Raw genomic sequence first — 17,934 nt, 5'->3', positions numbered from 1 at the left:
GCCTACTCGCAGATTCATCTGGCAGGGAGTCTTGTGTGTTTCTGTTGCGGGGATGTCGCTTCCGACACGGCGAGCGAGGAATAGACAGCGATGATGACGTGGCAGAAACGGGGGGTATACATGTCCTTGGGATCGGGTGGCTCGTGAATGGCAACTCGGGGATGTAGATGTTCACGCCGTCCAAGACTGCATAAACCACTTGCGGCTGGTTTGTGGAGCAGCATCATTTCCCGACCGCCCGGACCTCGACTCTCGACAATCACACCGCGGAATGCAGCTCGTCCCAAGAGTGCTTTCAGCACGATGCAGTTCAAAAAATTCATCCGACTACATGCCAACCACTGATGATGGTGAGGAAAAAAAAAAGAATATATCCAACTCCCCTTTGCTGCAGATATCTGGCAGGAAAGGAACTGGCATTGCCAGCTGAATTCTCGAGACCCCTTCCCGTTCCCCAAAGAAGCAAAGCCAAAGGTTAAATAAAAACAGAGTAATAGACGAAACCGAGGGACACTGCACGACGAAGAAAATTGGTCAGCGTGGCGGCGTATTCTTGCCCTGGCCAGTACCGAAGCGGTCGTTGCTCCCCTCCCCGTTTTCCTTATCCCCAAGTCTGTCTCCTGTACGAGGTCGTCAAATTACTTCTGTACCGTGCCGGATTCCCCCTCTTCCCATGCGGCTCCCTCTTTATTTGTGTTTCCCAACTGGCTGTCCCATCAAAACGCCGTAGAATATCCTGTTCCTGAACCGTCCCTTTTTTGCTCGTGTCACCATTTCCATCATCGTCCAAGCGAGGAGAGACGCTGGGAAAGAAAGAAAAACCGTGCCTCCGACCTAGACTGAGGCCAACGCACATGGCACCAGCACCTGTGTGATACCTACCGAAGGACCGGCCAGGGACGCGCCAGTTGTTTAACGAGGGGCCGTCAAGGCTTTGTCACGCCATTGGACTGCTCTGGGTTCACAGAGATGCCTAGCTTGCTGGCCATGCAATCTGCCGACACATCCTTTCCCATGTACTTCTTCAGAATCGAGTCGAAGTCCCTTTCGGCGACGACGGGGCCACTGCCCGAGCACTTGGCCTTCTTGGTAAGTTCGGAGCAAAGCCCGTCCAGGTCAAATTCACCGTTTTGCGCCTTGGGGCAATCCTGCAGCCTCTCCCTGTTACGGATGTGAGTATGAAATGATGCAAGCAGAAAGCGTACATTGCAGGCACGTACCAAAGTTGATTGCAGCTCATGTTTTGATTCTTACCCACGTCGTCCTCGATGGAGTTCTGCTGAGCGTCAATCTCAGCAATGAGGTTCTTCTTTGGAGCATGATCGTGATCGCTGGGGGCAGCATTGTAAGGTGTTAAAAAGTCAACGTCTAGTCCGTCATTGAAGTAGAAGTCGTCAAAGGTTGGGTTGGACAAGATGCTCTCCTGTGACTCTCGGTAATCCCCAAACAGTTGGGGATCAAAGTGGCCCCCCCCGTTCTGCAGAACGAGCCAGTCAAAGCTGGGACTGGCAATGTCGACGTGAGAAAACTGGGCAAATGGCTGATCCGTGGTCGCCGTTGCCGGCTGCTCCTCGCCAATGGTGGTCAATGTCTCGAGAGGCTTGGAGCTCATGGGAGACTGCGTGAAAGGCTCGGGCGAGGTTCCGCAGGACGAGCTGGGTCCGGCGTTGGAGTTGGATGACGCTGAAGGTGAGCTAGTAGCGGCAGCAACACTGAAGGGAACAGAGTCGAGGCTGGCATGAGAGCCAGTGCGCGTCGAGTTGGAGACGGAGGGCGCAAACACGCCGGCATACTTAGCAAAGTCATACTGGTTTGGCTGCCGCACGGTAGACCGAGGTGATTTGCTGTCGCTGCCAGTGCTGCGAGCTGGACTGTTCTTCTGGCCGTTGTGCTGCGGGCTGATGGGTTGCGATGAAGATTGCTTGATCGGTGGGCCGGGAAGGGCACCAAACTTGGGGAAGTCGAATTGGAAGCTGACATCACTCAAGTTGTTGACGGCAGCATGGCCGAACGACGCCTTCTCTCGGGGAATGGCCTTGTGCTGTGTCATGACGGCGACACGCTGCTTGTACTGATTCAACTCGGTGGTGATGCGATCCACTTGGAGTCGCAGCTTGCTATTCTCATGGTTGGCAGCCTCGGAGGCCTTTTCCAGCTCCTCGACCTTGGTCTCCAGGTCCTTGAGATGCTTCTCCTTGCGCTCCCTGAAAGCCCGCTGAGCGGCTCTGTTCTGTGCCTTGCGTTTCTTCAACGGCAGTCAGCAAAGCCGATGCGGCACCACGGCTGTGGGACGTTGCTGATGGACGGGGTGATACTTACAGAAGTTGGCTCTGAGGTGAGAGGCTTGCGGCCTGGCTTCTTGGTAATTTTCTCTGAACCTTCCCGTCTCTTGGAGTCATTGCCCGGACTGCTGTCATCTTCCTCGTCATCAGGATGGCTCCTCTTCTCATGACCATCGTTCTCTGTCGAGTCGGATGCGACAGTTCCGGCATTATCGCCCATCATGTTGGCCTGTTCACCGCCGTTGCCGGCAAAGGAAAAGTCGAAGCTGGAGTCGCCAAAGTCGTAGTCGATGTTGTCGAGATACGGGCTGTCTTGGAAGGCGGAATTGTCTACATTCTGCATCGGAGAGCTCTGGAATGAGCCTGGCGACATGGACAAGCCTTTGACGGGGGGGGAGGCAGAAGTCTGAGGCTTGTTGGCGTTGAGCGCAGCGAAAAGCAGGGTCTGTTGCTGCGGGGTTAGGAAGAAGTTGGGTGGCAAAGAGCCGCCTCCGTCGGCGCCTGAAGCCATCGCGACGTTGAGTTTTTTTGTGTATGCGCGTTGTGAGGCGGGATGAGGTCCCAATTCCGGGCAACGGTGGCAGTAAGGGGTGAATGACGAAGCAAACAAGGCGCAGACGGCAAAGTAAACGTCGTGACAGGTCAGAATGGTGGAACGAGCAGCGGCGGGTTCGGTGTTAAGTCCGGGAGGTGACGAGGTGACGCAAGCCACAGCTCATGGACAAGACTGTGAAAAGTAACGGCTCGGATGCACTGGGTTGACTGCGTCTGTCCCAAGACGGTGCGGTGCACATGTGCGCCTTTCGCCGGCTGGGTGGCACTGGGGGCAGCGCAAAGATTTGGCGAACGAGCCAAGTGGCAGTTTGCCGATGCCAGAGATGAAGGTCGAGCGAGGCCGTAGCGGACGAGCGGTCGGCTTGAGAAGTCGACCAACTACCCAGTTACTGGTTGGTGGTGGCTGGGACGAGACGAGACCGCAGGAGGTGCAGTTTGTACGGAGCACGTCGCAGGGTCCTGCAGGGCGGGGGGGGAGAAGAGGAAGAGGACCTTGCTGCCTGAGTCATGGACGCAGGCTCAGCAACGGGTTCCAGGCGATTCCACCTCGACAGCCGCCGAGAGTCAGACGAGGGGCGGCCAGCAAAATGCGTGCGTGATCCGAGGCGCAAGCTGGACGTGAGCTGGCCGTGGGCTGCGGCGCGGAGGAATGGAATCAGGCGCGCACCGCGAGCAGCAAGTGGGAAAACGAATTTGTAAGCCGCTCGAAGCCAGGGCGGCGGGGTCTCGGACGGCGTACGGTACGGAGTACGGTTTCCAAGACCTGAGTGCTCCGTATGAGAAAGACGACGGGAGACGGTGGGCGACGATCACACACAGGGGTCGCGACGTGCGAGCACTCACTTGGTACGGAGCGGCCGGGCAGAGCGCAGCCAGCACATTTGTCCGGCGGCACTACGGATTACAGAGCCTTCCATAAGCACATTTGTCCTGACCTGATACCCGGAGCAACGTGCGCGCTCTGGCAGACTGCACCGTCCTCGCACCGTTTTCCAGACTCTGCAGCACAAGCATAGTCACCCGACCGACGGCTTCCGCCGTGACGACAAACTTTCAAGCCATTCACACAAATAGCCTCGCACCCGAAAGCCTCACTTCGCGGTCGTGTCCTAAATGCCAACAGTACCTAGGTACGTACCGGACTCCACTCCGAGCTTGCTCGGTCGCGCTGCCATCTTTTTCCGCCTGTAACCGACTACGGAGTGCCAAACTCGTCCTCCCAACGACCGTGTCATGCCAAGCCCCGTACAATGGATTTTGCATCAATGTTTGACCCGGCGAGCAGTTACTTGCAATTACCGCTACGTACTAATGTACATGTATGTGCGCATGCTAATCTCCACCAGGGTCTGGAATCCGGATCCAGCACCGTGTGCACCACGGTTGTACTATCTGATCTATGTGGAGAATTGCTGAATCGCAACTTTGACAATAACGGCACAAATTGGCAATACGGGGCAGCAATGACATCGATGGTCCGTGGAAGAGGCGCGGCATCGGTTCAACGCCTCGTGTCCGTCTCGTGCTGGGTATGACACCTTGGAATTTGTTTGCGGCGGCAATACTAGTGTCTTCTTGTTCCCTGCACGGGAGGCCCCTGATTCTCTGAACAGCGAATGGAAGCCGCGCATCATCAACTGATGGGTGTTCACGCCAGATAAGTTACTGCTGCAAACGTCCGGGCACACAGCCAGCAACCAGACTTGAAACCCCCAGTTTAGGACAGACCCAGCAATGACATCGTTTTCAATTGCAGGCTTGGAGATTCCAGTGTTCGTCCTTCAGACACTGAAGTCGTGGTTTGCCTGTTGATCGGCTGGCTTCGAGTCGACGGATACAGCCAAGGAACGACCAAACCCTTATTCACCCTGCACGTTTCATTCTCTTGGAAATTTGCTTGAACAATGATGGAGTGAGGGGCCAATACCAACACTTCTGCATGGTTGGTGACGAGCCAGGACGCAGACACTCACTTACACGTTTACATGCGGTGGCAATTCAACCATGCAGCTCTTGGGACTACAGCAAATATCATGTCCGTCCACGTCCAAATCATGTCTATTTCCAACTTTGTTCTACGCTACAATGGGGTATTATGTACTCGACTGATTCGTTCCCTTTCTACCGACAACGCTTGGTCCCCCACAGCCATGAGGATGCCTTAGTCGACGCTGAATACTGGCCGTTGATGAAGCAGCGCTACTCAAGTCTCCTAGTTTTTGGCAGCCTGCTTGTGAACCTCGGCCTTGCCATCGTGGGCATTTTGGTTGATCTTGTCACCGACGGCATCCTTGGCGGCAGTCAAGCTTTGCATGTTGTGTTAGCCTGACTAAACGTATGGAAATCCTTCGGAGCACGGTCAACGTACCGAGTGCCAACGTCGGCATTGCTGTCCTTGGCAACCTCCTTGTTGGCCTCGTGGCTGGCACCGGACACGGCACCCTGAACAGTCTCAGAGACGTAGTTGGCGGCTTGCTTGACACTCTCCATTGCGATGTTGTTGAGAAGCAGTGTAGCTTTGGGCAAAGAGGTGGTAGAGGTGTTTTTTGAGCAGTGGGAATGTAGATGGTGTGGGAGGATGATGAACCGCAAAGCAGAGAGCGAGACAATTGGGGACCAAGGGACCAAGGGTTTATATAGACAGGACGTCCTCGAGCTTACTCCCGAATTCAAAGGCCTTCACCAGGGGATATACCGACGCTTGTTACCCACTTGACACGTTGATTGAGCGCCGCGACGCCAACCACCAATGCCATTGACACCAACAGTCATCGCCATGTTCAAGTCGGATGAGGAAATCATCGTCATATTTCGGCCTGGCCCCGCAGCCACGCAGTGGGGCGCCACACCCGATGCGATGGCGGTGCAGGGAAGCAGATGACGACATTGGCTGATGTCAATCCAGAAATCGCCGAAAACCTTGATTTTTAGTATCGCAGCATGGGCCCGGCCAACCAAACTGGCGGCTTCCAAAACGTACTTGCCGGCGGAGTCTGTATCTTCTTTGTCTCTGGCGGTAAGGGGAGCCGTCTTCTGTCGTTTTAATTCGCTGCTATGTTCCTCGATCCTCGATACGCCGGACATGACGACATTGATCATCACTGGACAATGAGCTGCCCAAATCTGAAACCGGTGTCACCAACGCACCGATGTGCATAGATGAAGGATGCAGTAGTCGAGATTCCCCCAACTTTGGTCGACATTTACGATGCGACATTTCAGGATTCACAGACGATTTCATTGTTTAGCATCAACAATCGATGCACTTGCAGAGAATTGGCACAAATTGCCCACGAGGACCATCATTTACGCAGTCCAGTGATTGCTTCTTCACTATTCGCAACTGCCGTGGTTGGAATGTCAGCTGCCGCCCAAATGTGGCGATGAGCCGGGGTTGACCTGTGGATTCTGCTTTCCTGTCCTCAATATATCAGGCTTCAAACTGATCATAGAACGATCTCGACCCACGTGAGTTGTCTTTGAGTTTTTGTTGAGACGCTTTTTTGACGCTCTTGTTGCAATATTCCATTCCCGTAAGCCGTTTCGATGGCGTCCATCCATGCGCCTTCATCCCCGCTACTACTAGTTCGTTAGATCGACCTCGGCCGACACTTAGACCCTTGTCTCTCTGTTTCGGCTGTGACCGATAGTCCCCTATTTTTCGATTTCCTGCTTGTCTTTCGATCTCAGCCATCGAAGAATACGATGGATCATGATTGCCGTCCGTGCCTGGCCCCCGGAACGAAACACGCTTCACACATGTACCTAGGTACTTCATTGCAGTCCACGACTGTTTTACCACTAGGTGCTTTTCCGCATTTGTAGGGCAGGTCTCCTGACGGCACCGACCAGGGGTTATCTAGCTTAATCCTGGCCCCCGAACATTCGTCTCGTATCTGTGGTCTTGAAGCGACGTGAGAGATGTTGACGGGGAATTTTCGATGGTATTTAGTGCGAGGCCAACACCTGCCCTTCACCGCGAAACTCTTCACAAAGGGCTCGTTCGAAAGTACCTGACTACTGAAAACTGGCATCAGCCAATGATTCCATATCGCAAACCCCGTTGCGCGTGCTTCAGATGCAGCAGCCCGATTTTAGCGCGACGGTCATTCGAGGACTGACAGATAACTCAGTACGATGAAGCACGATTTCGATCATACTGCAGTGGTTCAAGTTGAATCGAGCTGAACCGAAAACTGTAGATTAGCATCAACCAAAACCCATGGTTTGTTGGAACCCCTTCTTGCAGTAGTGATGGAAATGACTTCAAAGGCCATGAGCGCCAGTCGTCCACGAACATTTCTATCACGTGACATCTGCATAAATGGGCTCTCCACAAGGGTCCCGCCTTCGAGCATGTGAACTTGTCATCCTTGGGAGGACGGCATGCGGTGGACGACTTCACCATCCCAAATACCATCTAAAAAGCTGTGAACTGCTACGATACTTTGTGAGAATCGCCACTCTCGAGGACGCGATGGATCTCGCCTACGACCTTATTCAGGAGAACGCGTACCCGCAAGACAGGAAGGAGTCGAACGAAACGCCCAAGCCAGAGCAGCAGGAGTCGTCCCTGAACAGTGACTTACAAGATGCATACAAGGCTATTTCGTCAAGCCCCTGGGGTATGAAGATTGGCGGATTTTGGGGAAATGTTATGAAACAGGTAAAGCACCCTTGCACGACCACTACTCGGTATTTCAGTCTACTGATCATTTGTGCAGGGCGAGACAGTGTACGCGCAGGCTCAGAAAGAGCTCGCCGAGGTGGGCGAAGACGCCACCAGGGGCTTTACCGATCTTCGCGAAACAATATTGAACCGAACCCGATCACTATCCGTTAATACTGCTACTGCAACGTCAACAGATGGAGCCAAGGAAGGAAACGACACACAACCAACCCCAACAGAGACGAAAGCTACCGCATCCGACGGAGTTGGTGAACAATCCGAGACTGTTCTGTCACGAATACGCACCGAAGCTGCTAAGCGTCTCAAAGACTTACAACAAGCTGAAGATGCCGCTGATGAGGCGTTGCTACGATTTGGCGGCAACATTCGAAACTTTCTGAGGGATGCCATCAGCGTCGCCCCACCTGACGAGTCATCCCAAGATAGCACGGTTCTTTTTGAAAGCAAGGATGCGCAAGGTAAACGGGTTATCCACACCTCTCGGCCTGATGCTCAGATGCACGTTATCCATACCTCTGTTGATGGCTTTGCCAACGACCCTATCAGTGATGAGTATGAGAAGTGGACGAGAGAATTTGATGTTGAGAAGAAGACGGATGATATCAGCGGTGATCTTGCCAAGTACCCTGAGCTGAGAACCACAATGGAGAAACTTGTGCCGGATCAGGTCTCCTATGCCGACTTCTGGAAGCGATACTATTTCTTGAGACATGGCATAGAAACTGCAGAGTCGAGACGGCGGGATCTGCTTAAAGGTACTGGTTGCCGTTGTTCTATCTAACCTGAACATTTCTACATACTGACTTCTGTTTTTTCCTGATAGCCGCCTCCGCTGATGATGAGGTTGGGTGGGGCGACGATTCTGACGAAGAAGTCGAGGAAGCAGAGAAGAAGACCCCTGACCAAAAGCCCAGCTCCGGAGCGTCATCCATCACTATCCAGCGGTCTGATGGCCGTGAAAATGCTACCGAAGCTCGCAAGTCCAACGACGAGAAGTCACAAGCCGATAGTGAGGCGAGTTATGACGTCGTCGGAGCCCATTCCGGGAAGACAAGCCAGGCTCCAAACAGCCCCAAAGTCTTTAAACAAGGGGATGACAGTGACGAAGACTGGGAGTAATGCCTCGTCGTTTGACCGTCGTAGCGTCCGATTTGTTTCTTGGCCTCTTGAACTCGGCGTTCTTGATTCTTTTGTGATTCCCAATTATGCAAATTGACTCTTCTGCACAAGCCTGTATATAAGCGTTGGGTGTCAATGGATGGGAATGCAGTCAGATAATGAGGTAAGCCTTCTGCACAAATATTTGTCCTTTGCGGGACCCATTATTTCTTCTTGTGCGTAACTTTTGTGAAACCATCCTCGTCGACTTCTGGAGCTGGCTTTTCCTTGGGTGCCGAAGGGAGCGCAGGTGCGTCATCCATGTCAACGTCACCAGCGTCATCATCGTCATCTTCTTCGTCATGGTCTGATTCCCAGTCGGTATCTTGGTCGGCATCTTCAGCCTTCTGGAACAGTTGGTCTACCTTGTTGCCCTTGAGGTTCTGAAACCGCTGACCCAACTTGTTCACTTCGTCGAACTGGCCAATCGCACATTGCGCTCTCGCTCGCACGATATTACCGGCGACCTCTGTGCTCGAATCATCATCAACGTTGACCTCGAACTCGTCCATCATGACCTGCAACAAGACAGTCTCAACGTCCTCCAGATCGGGTTCGTCGATGGCGTTGGTCTGCGGCGAGTCGCTGAATTCGGAAAACAGGTCGACAATAGCGCCGGCAAACCAGTCACGCTTATCTCCTGAATCGGGGCCTCCCCAATTGTTCTCAACAGCAAGTGCAAGGGCGGGCCAAAGATGGAGGGCATAGGCGACGGCTTGTTCGAAGTTTGACTGGCGCTCGGCTACATGTACTGGAATTAGTACCTAGGTATGCGAGCAAGCACTTGTGGGGGTTGAATTTTTATTTTTCCCTGACCTGCGGGGGGAAGCTGCGTGGCATCTGTAGAGGAGGTCATCGCGGCCTCTGGATTTACTTTGTTTTGTTTTACTCTATTATCCTCAATGCACTGTTGGCGGGGTCGTGGAGGGGCAGACAGGCACCGTGATGATCATGAACAAAAAAAATTTCGATGGTTTGTGGAATGCGATTGCGATAACCCGTTGTTGGTACGGAGTACGTACACCGTACGCAGTAACTTAAAGTAGCTGGCTGGGGCAACAATTACAGCGGGCCAATCAATGGCGGGCTCTCGTGCCCCCGCACTTGAGCGGCCGGTGCGAGTACGGAGTACGCTGAAGAACGAACATGCATGACATCATGGCTTCTGTTTTGTTTTAGCCCATTCGAACAGTCGATCGACTGACTGGTTTTGCACATATGAGTTGGCTTGGCCTGTTTTCGGGCTGCAGCTTTGCACCTTGAACCTTGACATGTTTGCCATCATTGATGGCCTGCAGCCACAATGAACAGTCTGAACACGACCTCGGTCTCCTTGGCCGTTACTCCGACAGTAGTTTCCACGTTGTTTTCCCATGTACGTTGTTTCCAAGTTCCAAGTTGGAGCACTGACCTTTGTCGCTGGTGGCATCAGTCGTTTGGCTTCACTTCGATCAACCAGACCTTTCAATTGCAGCGGAAACTAATGTTCCAGATTCGACACTCAATAGTACCTTAATCGGAAGCCACTGAAGCAAAAACCAACTGCGCATCTGTCTTACGACGAGGGTCTTCATCTGATACGGTCGTTTCTGGAGTTTGCCTCGCACCACACCGTAGAGGAACTGCAAGCATTCACCTCCCAATGGGTTCCTAGCCCCCGATGGATCAAGGTCCAAGTCGCCAAAATACCAGACGAGTTTCTATCCCGATCAGCGGAACTCGTTCAATCTCAACTGGGACCGGACGGCATCGTCCAGGTCGGCGGCAGGCAGTGGTGGCAATGGAGGAAGCCGAAGTCGACTTTTGAGGCCGAATGGATCGAGATGCGCGCCCACTACAATGCGAGAAAGGCAATTGATGACCCTGGGAGGCGCGTGATGTTGTATGTCCATGGCGGTGCGTACTTCTTCGGGAGCGTCGATGAGCACCGGTACCAAATGCAGCGCCATGCACGCAAATTGAAAGCAAGAGTTTTTGCCCCGAGATATCGTCTTGCACCACAGTTTCCCTTCCCATGTGGACTTCAGGATTGCTTGGCAGCATACTTGTATTTAATCTCTGTTCAGGAGCCTAGCACTATCCTCCTGGCGGGCGATTCTGCTGGTGGGGGGATGGTGATGTCCATGTTGTGCGTGTTGCGCGACCAGGGCATCCCTCTTCCTGCCGGAGGTATTCTCATCAGTCCTTGGGTCGACCTCACGCACTCATTTCCGAGTGTTGCTGCTGATGCTCCTCTCGATTACATTCCGCAGTCTGGGTTCCATCACAAGCCTTCTCGCGCCTGGCCTCCTCCAAATGATGACGATATTGCGACGTTGCGAGGGGAGGCAGTCAAGCGAGCAAATAAAACGGCAGCCAACGACAACGCAAGAGACTTTCCCGCCATGACGAATGGCGAATCCGCAAATAAGGATGATGCAGCTGACTCGGTAGGAGATGCGACTCATCCACCCAAGCGGTTGACTGTCAACGTGGACGGAAAAATGGTAGTTATCAAAGACCAAATCCAGGTAAGAAAATTCGGGAAGTGGCCGATGGGAACACTGCGCTAACAAAACACAAGATGTACACAACAAACGCGCTCTTGGATCATCCTCTTGTCAGCCCTATCATGCAAACGACTCTAGGCGGGCTGCCTCCGTTGCAAATCATTGTTGGGGGCGGCGAGCTTCTCCGTGACGAACAAGTCTATCTGGCTCACAAATGTGCAAATCCTAGGAAATACACACGACCGCTTGAAGCGATTTCGAAAAAAGAAGTCGAGTTGTTGGAAAGGTACAAGCCCACAGATGTCCAACTGCAGGTGTGGGACGATTTGTGCCACGTCGCTCCCACGCTTAGTTTTACGAGGCCCGCCAAGTTTATCTATCGATCTGTTGCTCAGTTTGGTGCCTGGGCTTTGGCCAGGGCCCAGAAAAGAGGCATCGAGATTATGGACGACGATGAAATCTCCGTCATTTCCAACTCAGGCTCCGATACAGACGGTGCAGAGATCGATCAGCAAACGAAGGAGGGGAAACCACAAACTGAATTGAGAGAGCCTGGGCAAGTTGGTAAGGCCGGGGACCCCTTACCGCGCTTCATAAACCACATGGTTCGACAACGAGTCACACGTCATGGCATTACTCTTCCTCTGGCCGCGGAGACAGAACTTCCAGGCTGTTGTATGAATGCTTCTGAAGTCGGTGTAGCTAAGGAGGGGACCGTGATGCGGTGGCGAGCGACCAAGGAACAATGGGACAGCCGTTATTCATTATCAAAAATGAAAGTGCATAAAAAAATTGTCAAGGATATGGTGACAGGATTCCAAGACTTCGGGGTGGGCGAGTACCCCCCGCCGACAGCCCTAGCCGGCCGACGGTTAGTCGAATCAGATATTGTTGAGAAGAAAACCAGGAGCATGGGCTTATCACTTTGGTCCCTATGGGGATCCAAGCATGACGAGCTCACCGTCGAACGAGAAAAAGAAGCCGACAAGACACCCGAGTTACAGGACGTGACCGGTGCCGAGGGGCGAGGGGCAAGATCTTACCAAGACATTGAATCCCAACAACCTGGTTCGTCAAGGCCGGGTATTGAAAGCAGAAGCAGGTCTCGCCGCAGAACCGTAGTAGACGAGCATCAAACAGGGGAGACTGGCCTGGACGGAGATACACCAGTGGCACAATTGATCGAGCAGCGCAAGAAACAAGAGGCTACTCATCCTGGACTTTTGAGTCCCAGTTATGTTCCTGAAACTGGAGTCGCAGGGAAGCGTCCCTTCATAGATGGCATTGCACTGCCGTTCAGCCTTAAGAATGATGCTGAGACCGCAAGCATGGTCACCTTGAACTCAGCAGTAACGCCAACAGGCGAGGGCCCTCGTCCCCTCAGTCCGCTGGGTTCCCGTATGGACTTGTCTGTTCAGCCAGAGGCAAACGACGCGGTGAGAGCCGAAAAGATGCTTGCAGCTAGAACCACTCGGCCAACTACTGTCTTGAGCTCTAAATTGGACCAACATCCTCTGATCAGGGAGCCAGAGCAGAGTAAGTAAGTAAATGCTGCCGAGAAGATCCGCGGAGGACGCAAGAGGAGGACACGAACCTGGAGCAAGCCTCACAGCATCATATTTTAGCAAATTTTCCCATGTAACCATAGCGCTTACGCTTGTATTCCACTATTCGCTTTGTATTTGGAGTGAAAGATAAAATGCGAAGAAAAATTATACAGGAAACCTATGCTTTCCATTTTGTCCTGAATGGTTGATACATGACAGTCATACATAGTGTTACAATGTTGAGATATAATATATACAGAAACGAGAAGCCTCATGATTCTCGCTGGTTTTTTCATCGTTGCTACCACGGGATATTCACGGTGGCATTTGGTCCGCTGTGAGCGCATTGCCTTGCATCTCAATTATGCAGCTTCGAAGCCGCCTAATCCACGCCGTTGTATCGTTTCCACTGCTCAACGTAAAAGAAAGGATTCTGGGGTCCTTTCTCCAGGCCCTTGTAATCCCCGGGTTGCTCTCTAACTTGGCGACTGACGAACGGCGTAAGCTGTTTTTACTCAAGTTAGTACTTTTCTTTTTTTTTGGGGGAAGTACGACATATGTTGATGCAATTGGAGATTACCTTGAAGTCTTTCAAGTTCGGGGGCACAGCATATGTTCGGACTTTGTTCCATTCGACGACATATCCTCCGTGTTTGGTGTGCCGACCCATTGCGCCAGTTCTGTTTCCCTTGTAGAAGCCCTTGCCGACATCTTTGGTGGTGAGTTTGAGATGGCGGTAACGCCCAACAGAAAGGGCTTGTGTCGGTCTCATTGCAGGTCTAGGTTGTCGAATGAGGGTGAGGGTGGGCAGGCGATTCGCGAAAAGATTGCGTACGGTCGGGTTCGTTGACTTTCTGATGCCGTTGATTTCTGGTGGTTTGCCGTCGAGATGTCGAAGCAGGCGGTTCGGGGGTTAGCGTTGTTCCGATCCGGTTAGCTCGAGGGTACGGGAGGCTTGTTTGGTCAACAATTCCAGCGTGCTTGTGGGGGATTAACAGGATCAATGGACTTGTGATGCTGGATGAGTGATAGTTACTCGTCGTTCAATCTATGTTGGATGTCATTCTTTTTATAAAAACGAATTTGGGGGAGATTTTTTTCCTTCGAAAGACTTCTTGGGGCCTCCCTCCCCCTGATCCTATACAATCGACGGGCTGACTTGCATCACGCACCCACACACACAATGAGGGGCACGTTCTAACACGCCCAGCTTCAGCCTCTAAGAAACTCACTCCCGTGGCAGCTTTCAAGCGGGCCGACGAGCGACGTCCGCCAGCATTGGCAACCTGCATGATGGATGGGTACCCTTCCGGCAGTTTGGATCACAATGTTCCCTTTCTAGTCGCTGCAGGCCTGAACTCAGCCGAGCCAGAGCTTGACTTGCAAGGCGAGCTGGGCACCCAAGGGCAGTTGATCAAGTCGGACTTGCCGCCGCTCGAAGGCCGGGAAGCGCAGGTCTTGGAGAGGTACTTCGCCGAAGTCGACATCCGGGGTACCTCTTGGGCGGTGGTTTCCAGGGACGAACCCTATCGCTTTCGAATCAAGACATTGGGAAGGGTGTGTATTGTTGGCACTGACGAAGCTACGAAATGGTTGGGAGCTAACTTGCATCGTAGTCATACCTTTTACCGCCTCGGAAAACACTAATACCCGACTCTGTAGGCCCTCCAGATCCAGGCGCGACAATCCACTCTCCGTTTTCTCCGCTATCTCATGTGTCCGTGCTATACCCCGACGGCCTGATCGATTCGCAGTGGATTAAGAAACACCAGCATCTTGTTCCTAGTATATACGCCTGTTTCTACTCGCTGTCCCATGACAACCGACTCAAGTCGGATGTGAATGAAATCAAAGCCACCCTATCTCGATCTGGCTTCAAGACGAGGGTTGCGATAATACTGTTTGGCAATCATGACAGTGGCACGGCAGTCCTTACAGAAGAGGTTCAGGACCGGTTGGAGAGTATTCGAAGAGGAACCGCGCTAGACCCCAAGTCTATATTCTACATGCCTACACAAGAGTCCCCCGCTGAGCTGAAAAGAAAAGTTGATAATATTCTTGCTACTCTGTATTCAAACGCGGTGGAATATTACAGAGACCTCGGTCGGCACGCAAGGAAAAAAAGATCGCGTGGCTTTGCTCCGCAGCCAACGATACCACCTACTACTGGGACGTCACATACTCTTTCGTTGCCCGATTGGAACTTTCGATATGATATGAAGACGGCCATTCTGGCGGAATTTCGCCAGGAGTTGGATGCGGCGATTCGATCCTTTGAGCAGGCGTACGAGATCTTACTGGGACAGGATGTTTTTGACATGATCCCGAGTTGGAGCTCACGGTGGAACGAGGCTCGAAAGTTGGCAGACGTCATCTCAATTCGGTGCCTGCGGCTACACTTGTGGATGGGCCATACGAGTCTAGCCGTCAGAAGATGGCAGACGCACAGAGATCGGATCGGCGACCTTGTGGACCGTAGAGGGCACGGAACAAACACATACGGCTGGCAGGCCTGGGAGGCGAGGTGGGCTATGGTTATGGCCAACTTGATAGAGAAGATTGAGGTATCTGGTTTGGTTCCGCCGTCGGTCACCATATATCTACCACCAGAACGGGCGGTCTTGGGCGAGCGACTACAACCGTGGGAGCTTTTACACCATACAGGCTACTGGTATCGTATGGCCGCACGGCATCTCGGCGCTCGACGCACGCTTGCCCGCATGATGCCAGATGAAGACAGGGAAGCACCGGAATCTGCAGCGAAATCTGCGAAGAGCAGTTATGACACTTATATGTGTCCGCCGCCTCATCAAGAACATCCTCTGAGCGGAGAAGGCGGTGTCAACCACGCTCAGTTGATAATAGACTGTCTCATTGCTTCAAGGACTCAATTTGAAGCTAGGGGCCAGCTGCGGCTTTCCGCAGAGCTTTCATTAGAGTGCGCAAAGGAAATGGCCACGTTGGGCTCGTGGGAAGAGGTTGTAGCCATTCTGCGACCTCTGTGGGACAGTGGCTCGTATCGAGTTGACAATTGGCTGGATATATCTGAAGACTTGTGTTGGTTATTACGCCGGGCAGCCAAAGAAACCGGGCAGGCCGATCTTGTTGTTGCCGCGGACTGGGAGTTGATGAACAAGAGTAAGCATAGACGTGTATTCGAGTCCTCTGTCTTTCCAGGATGAACACTAATCTGGCCGTGTTCAGAGTTTTCAAAGCGGCAGCACTGGCGCTATGATCTGTCACAATCGCTGGATGGAGTGACTGTTGGGGAGAAACCGTGGATTCAGCTGACGGATGCATCATCATCTCCCCTCATTTCGTCAAGTTTCGTGTTCAGAAGCAAGGAGAACAAAGCCGGCGATCTGTGCCTGGCCCAATTTACGCTGATTTCGAACGCTATGGCAGATTCTATGCCGATATCGCTTTCTTCTGTGAAGATATCGTTCGCAGGCAGTTTAAGACCCATTTTTCTTCAACACGGCTCAACCGAGGAGGAGATTTCTTTGATTACAAAAGTGCCACTGGAGGAACAGCTGTCCACCGATGGATCGGGCGACCTGCCATTAACACTCAGTGGAACCTGCGATTTGACCTTGAAGCCCGGACAAAAACATGTGTTTGAGATGGCGATTCCGTTGAGAGAGTCGGGAGACGCCGAAGCGTCCACAGTCGTCGCCACGTACAGGCACGAAAGGTTTGATCTTCAGTATACAATGTCGTTCAGGGAAACTGACCAGGTTACCGGATGGTATGTCAAGACTTCAGACAAGCCACGCCAGTTGAGAGCCAATGCCAGGATACTTCACATCAAGCCGCGGCCACCCAAGCTTCGAATCAGCCTGCGTGAATCCTGGAGCCAATGTTACACGAACGAAACAGTGGAACTTGGAATAGAGCTGCGAAATGAAGAGGAGGAAGCTGCCAATGTCAAGCTAGACGTCCATCTGTATGGAGAATCCGCCCCGTCGTTTAGGCTACAGGTTGGAGAGCATGAACGAATTGGAGAAACGGGCGCGGAGGAAAGCAAGGCATTGGCGGCGCCTGTAGGTATCATTGCTAACGGTGCGGTGGTTGAATTGAAGCTGGCTATTGATCCAACAATGGTGCCTACAACGTACGACCTTCACATGCAAGCAACCTACCGCCTGGAGTCGGATACCGCAACACCAATTGTACAAGTCCTATCTCTGCCCCTAGACGTCGTGGGGCCATTCGAGGCGAATTACGATTTGTTACCGCGGCTACACCCAGACCCATGGCCCAGCCTCTTCGATTGCGAAGGAGTGCACATGGCCACGGAGGAGGAGACGGCGGCTCCGCCTGCAAAAGGGTTTGCGCAGAAATGGTGTCTGGTGTGTCACTATGCATCTTTTGCTGTGGAGGACTTGAAAGTCCTGGGAATGGAACTGCAGGTTGTGTCTTGCACGGGAGGAGCCACATGCACAGTGACGAGTCGACCTGAAGTAGGAGAGGCCGGCATGACTGTGACTCCCAAGACGATACACGAAGCGCAGTTTGACCTCGTAGCACACAAGCTCAGCCTGGACGATGGACACGCTGCCACTCTAGATCTGGCGTTCATGATCCACTGGAAGAGGGAGACGGCCTCGGCGGAGAGCCAAAGCAATGTCACGACGATGCCAGTAGGACAATACCTTGTGCTGGGGACGGAGCCTAGAGTGCTGGCGTCGGCGCTCTACTCCAACCCCACGGCATCGACTAATCTTCTTCATTTAGACATTACGATTGAGAATCCATCCAACCACTTTCTCACGTTTGGGCTCGGCATGGAGCCCAGCGACTCGTTTGGATTTTCCGGTGCAAAACAGACAACAATCAACTTGTTACCAGTGTCACGAAACACGGTGAGATATAGACTCCTGCCGTTTGTTCGGGGCGATTATATTCGGCCCAGTCTCGTGGTACGCGACAAGTATTTCCAGAAAGTGCTGCGCATCATTCCCACGGAGGGCATGAAGATTGACAAGGACGGGCTGCTGATATGGGTACCCGGGGATGATGGGAAACACTCGGAGACGGAGGCGGCAGAGGCATGAGAAGAGAAAGGCGGCGTGCGCTTTGAAGGGGTGTTTGTCAAGATGTAGGCTTCTGGCCAGGCGTGTCAATGGCGAGCAAATTCGAGGCCAAATGTCAACTTTCCATGTGGTTTTTCCCCTTCATATTCAGGAACCCGACGACATGGACGTGTGCTT

At 52.8% G+C, this 17,934-nt stretch overlaps 5 protein-coding genes across 5 annotated transcripts; 2 read left to right on the top strand and 3 right to left on the bottom strand.

Moving 5' to 3' along the window:
• Positions 1-926: 926 nt before the first annotated feature.
• Positions 927-2,793, bottom strand: MAM_00786 (AP-1-like protein; the record flags this gene model as incomplete). Its single annotated transcript, XM_040819585.1, has 3 exons — positions 927-1,161; positions 1,221-2,245; positions 2,320-2,793. 3 exons carry the CDS (start codon positions 2,791-2,793, stop codon positions 927-929), a joined length of 1,734 nt encoding a protein of 577 aa, XP_040682850.1.
• A 2,256-nt stretch (positions 2,794-5,049) lies between these two features.
• On the bottom strand, positions 5,050-5,327 carry MAM_00785 (glucose repressible protein Grg1; the record flags this gene model as incomplete). Its single annotated transcript, XM_040819584.1, has 2 exons — positions 5,050-5,143; positions 5,206-5,327. 2 exons carry the CDS (start codon positions 5,325-5,327, stop codon positions 5,050-5,052), a joined length of 216 nt encoding a protein of 71 aa, XP_040682849.1.
• Positions 5,328-7,314: 1,987 nt separating this feature from the next.
• On the top strand, positions 7,315-8,646 carry MAM_00784 (BSD domain protein; the record flags this gene model as incomplete). The annotated part of the gene is made up of 3 exons (XM_040819583.1): positions 7,315-7,503; positions 7,562-8,282; positions 8,351-8,646. 3 exons carry the CDS (start codon positions 7,315-7,317, stop codon positions 8,644-8,646), a joined length of 1,206 nt encoding a protein of 401 aa, XP_040682848.1.
• A 203-nt stretch (positions 8,647-8,849) lies between these two features.
• On the bottom strand, positions 8,850-9,541 carry MAM_00783 (Pre-rRNA-processing protein TSR2; the record flags this gene model as incomplete). Its single annotated transcript, XM_040819582.1, has 2 exons — positions 8,850-9,436; positions 9,502-9,541. 2 exons carry the CDS (start codon positions 9,539-9,541, stop codon positions 8,850-8,852), a joined length of 627 nt encoding a protein of 208 aa, XP_040682847.1.
• Positions 9,542-9,988: 447 nt separating this feature from the next.
• MAM_00782 (uncharacterized protein) lies at positions 9,989-17,778 on the top strand (the record flags this gene model as incomplete). Its single annotated transcript, XM_040819581.1, has 6 exons — positions 9,989-10,060; positions 10,194-11,195; positions 11,249-12,710; positions 13,932-14,278; positions 14,338-15,859; positions 15,926-17,778. The coding sequence occupies 6 exons, from the start codon at positions 9,989-9,991 to the stop codon at positions 17,776-17,778; spliced, it is 6,258 nt and encodes a 2,085-aa protein (XP_040682846.1).
• Between the last annotated feature and the right edge of the window lie 156 nt (positions 17,779-17,934).

Source organism: Metarhizium album, assembly GCF_000804445.1.
Source record: "Metarhizium album ARSEF 1941 chromosome Unknown scaffold_1, whole genome shotgun sequence".
NCBI classification, from domain to species: Eukaryota; Fungi; Ascomycota; class Sordariomycetes; order Hypocreales; family Clavicipitaceae; genus Metarhizium; species Metarhizium album.
Note: the sequence above shows the minus strand (reverse complement) of the source record. Positions and strands in the feature narration are given on the sequence as shown.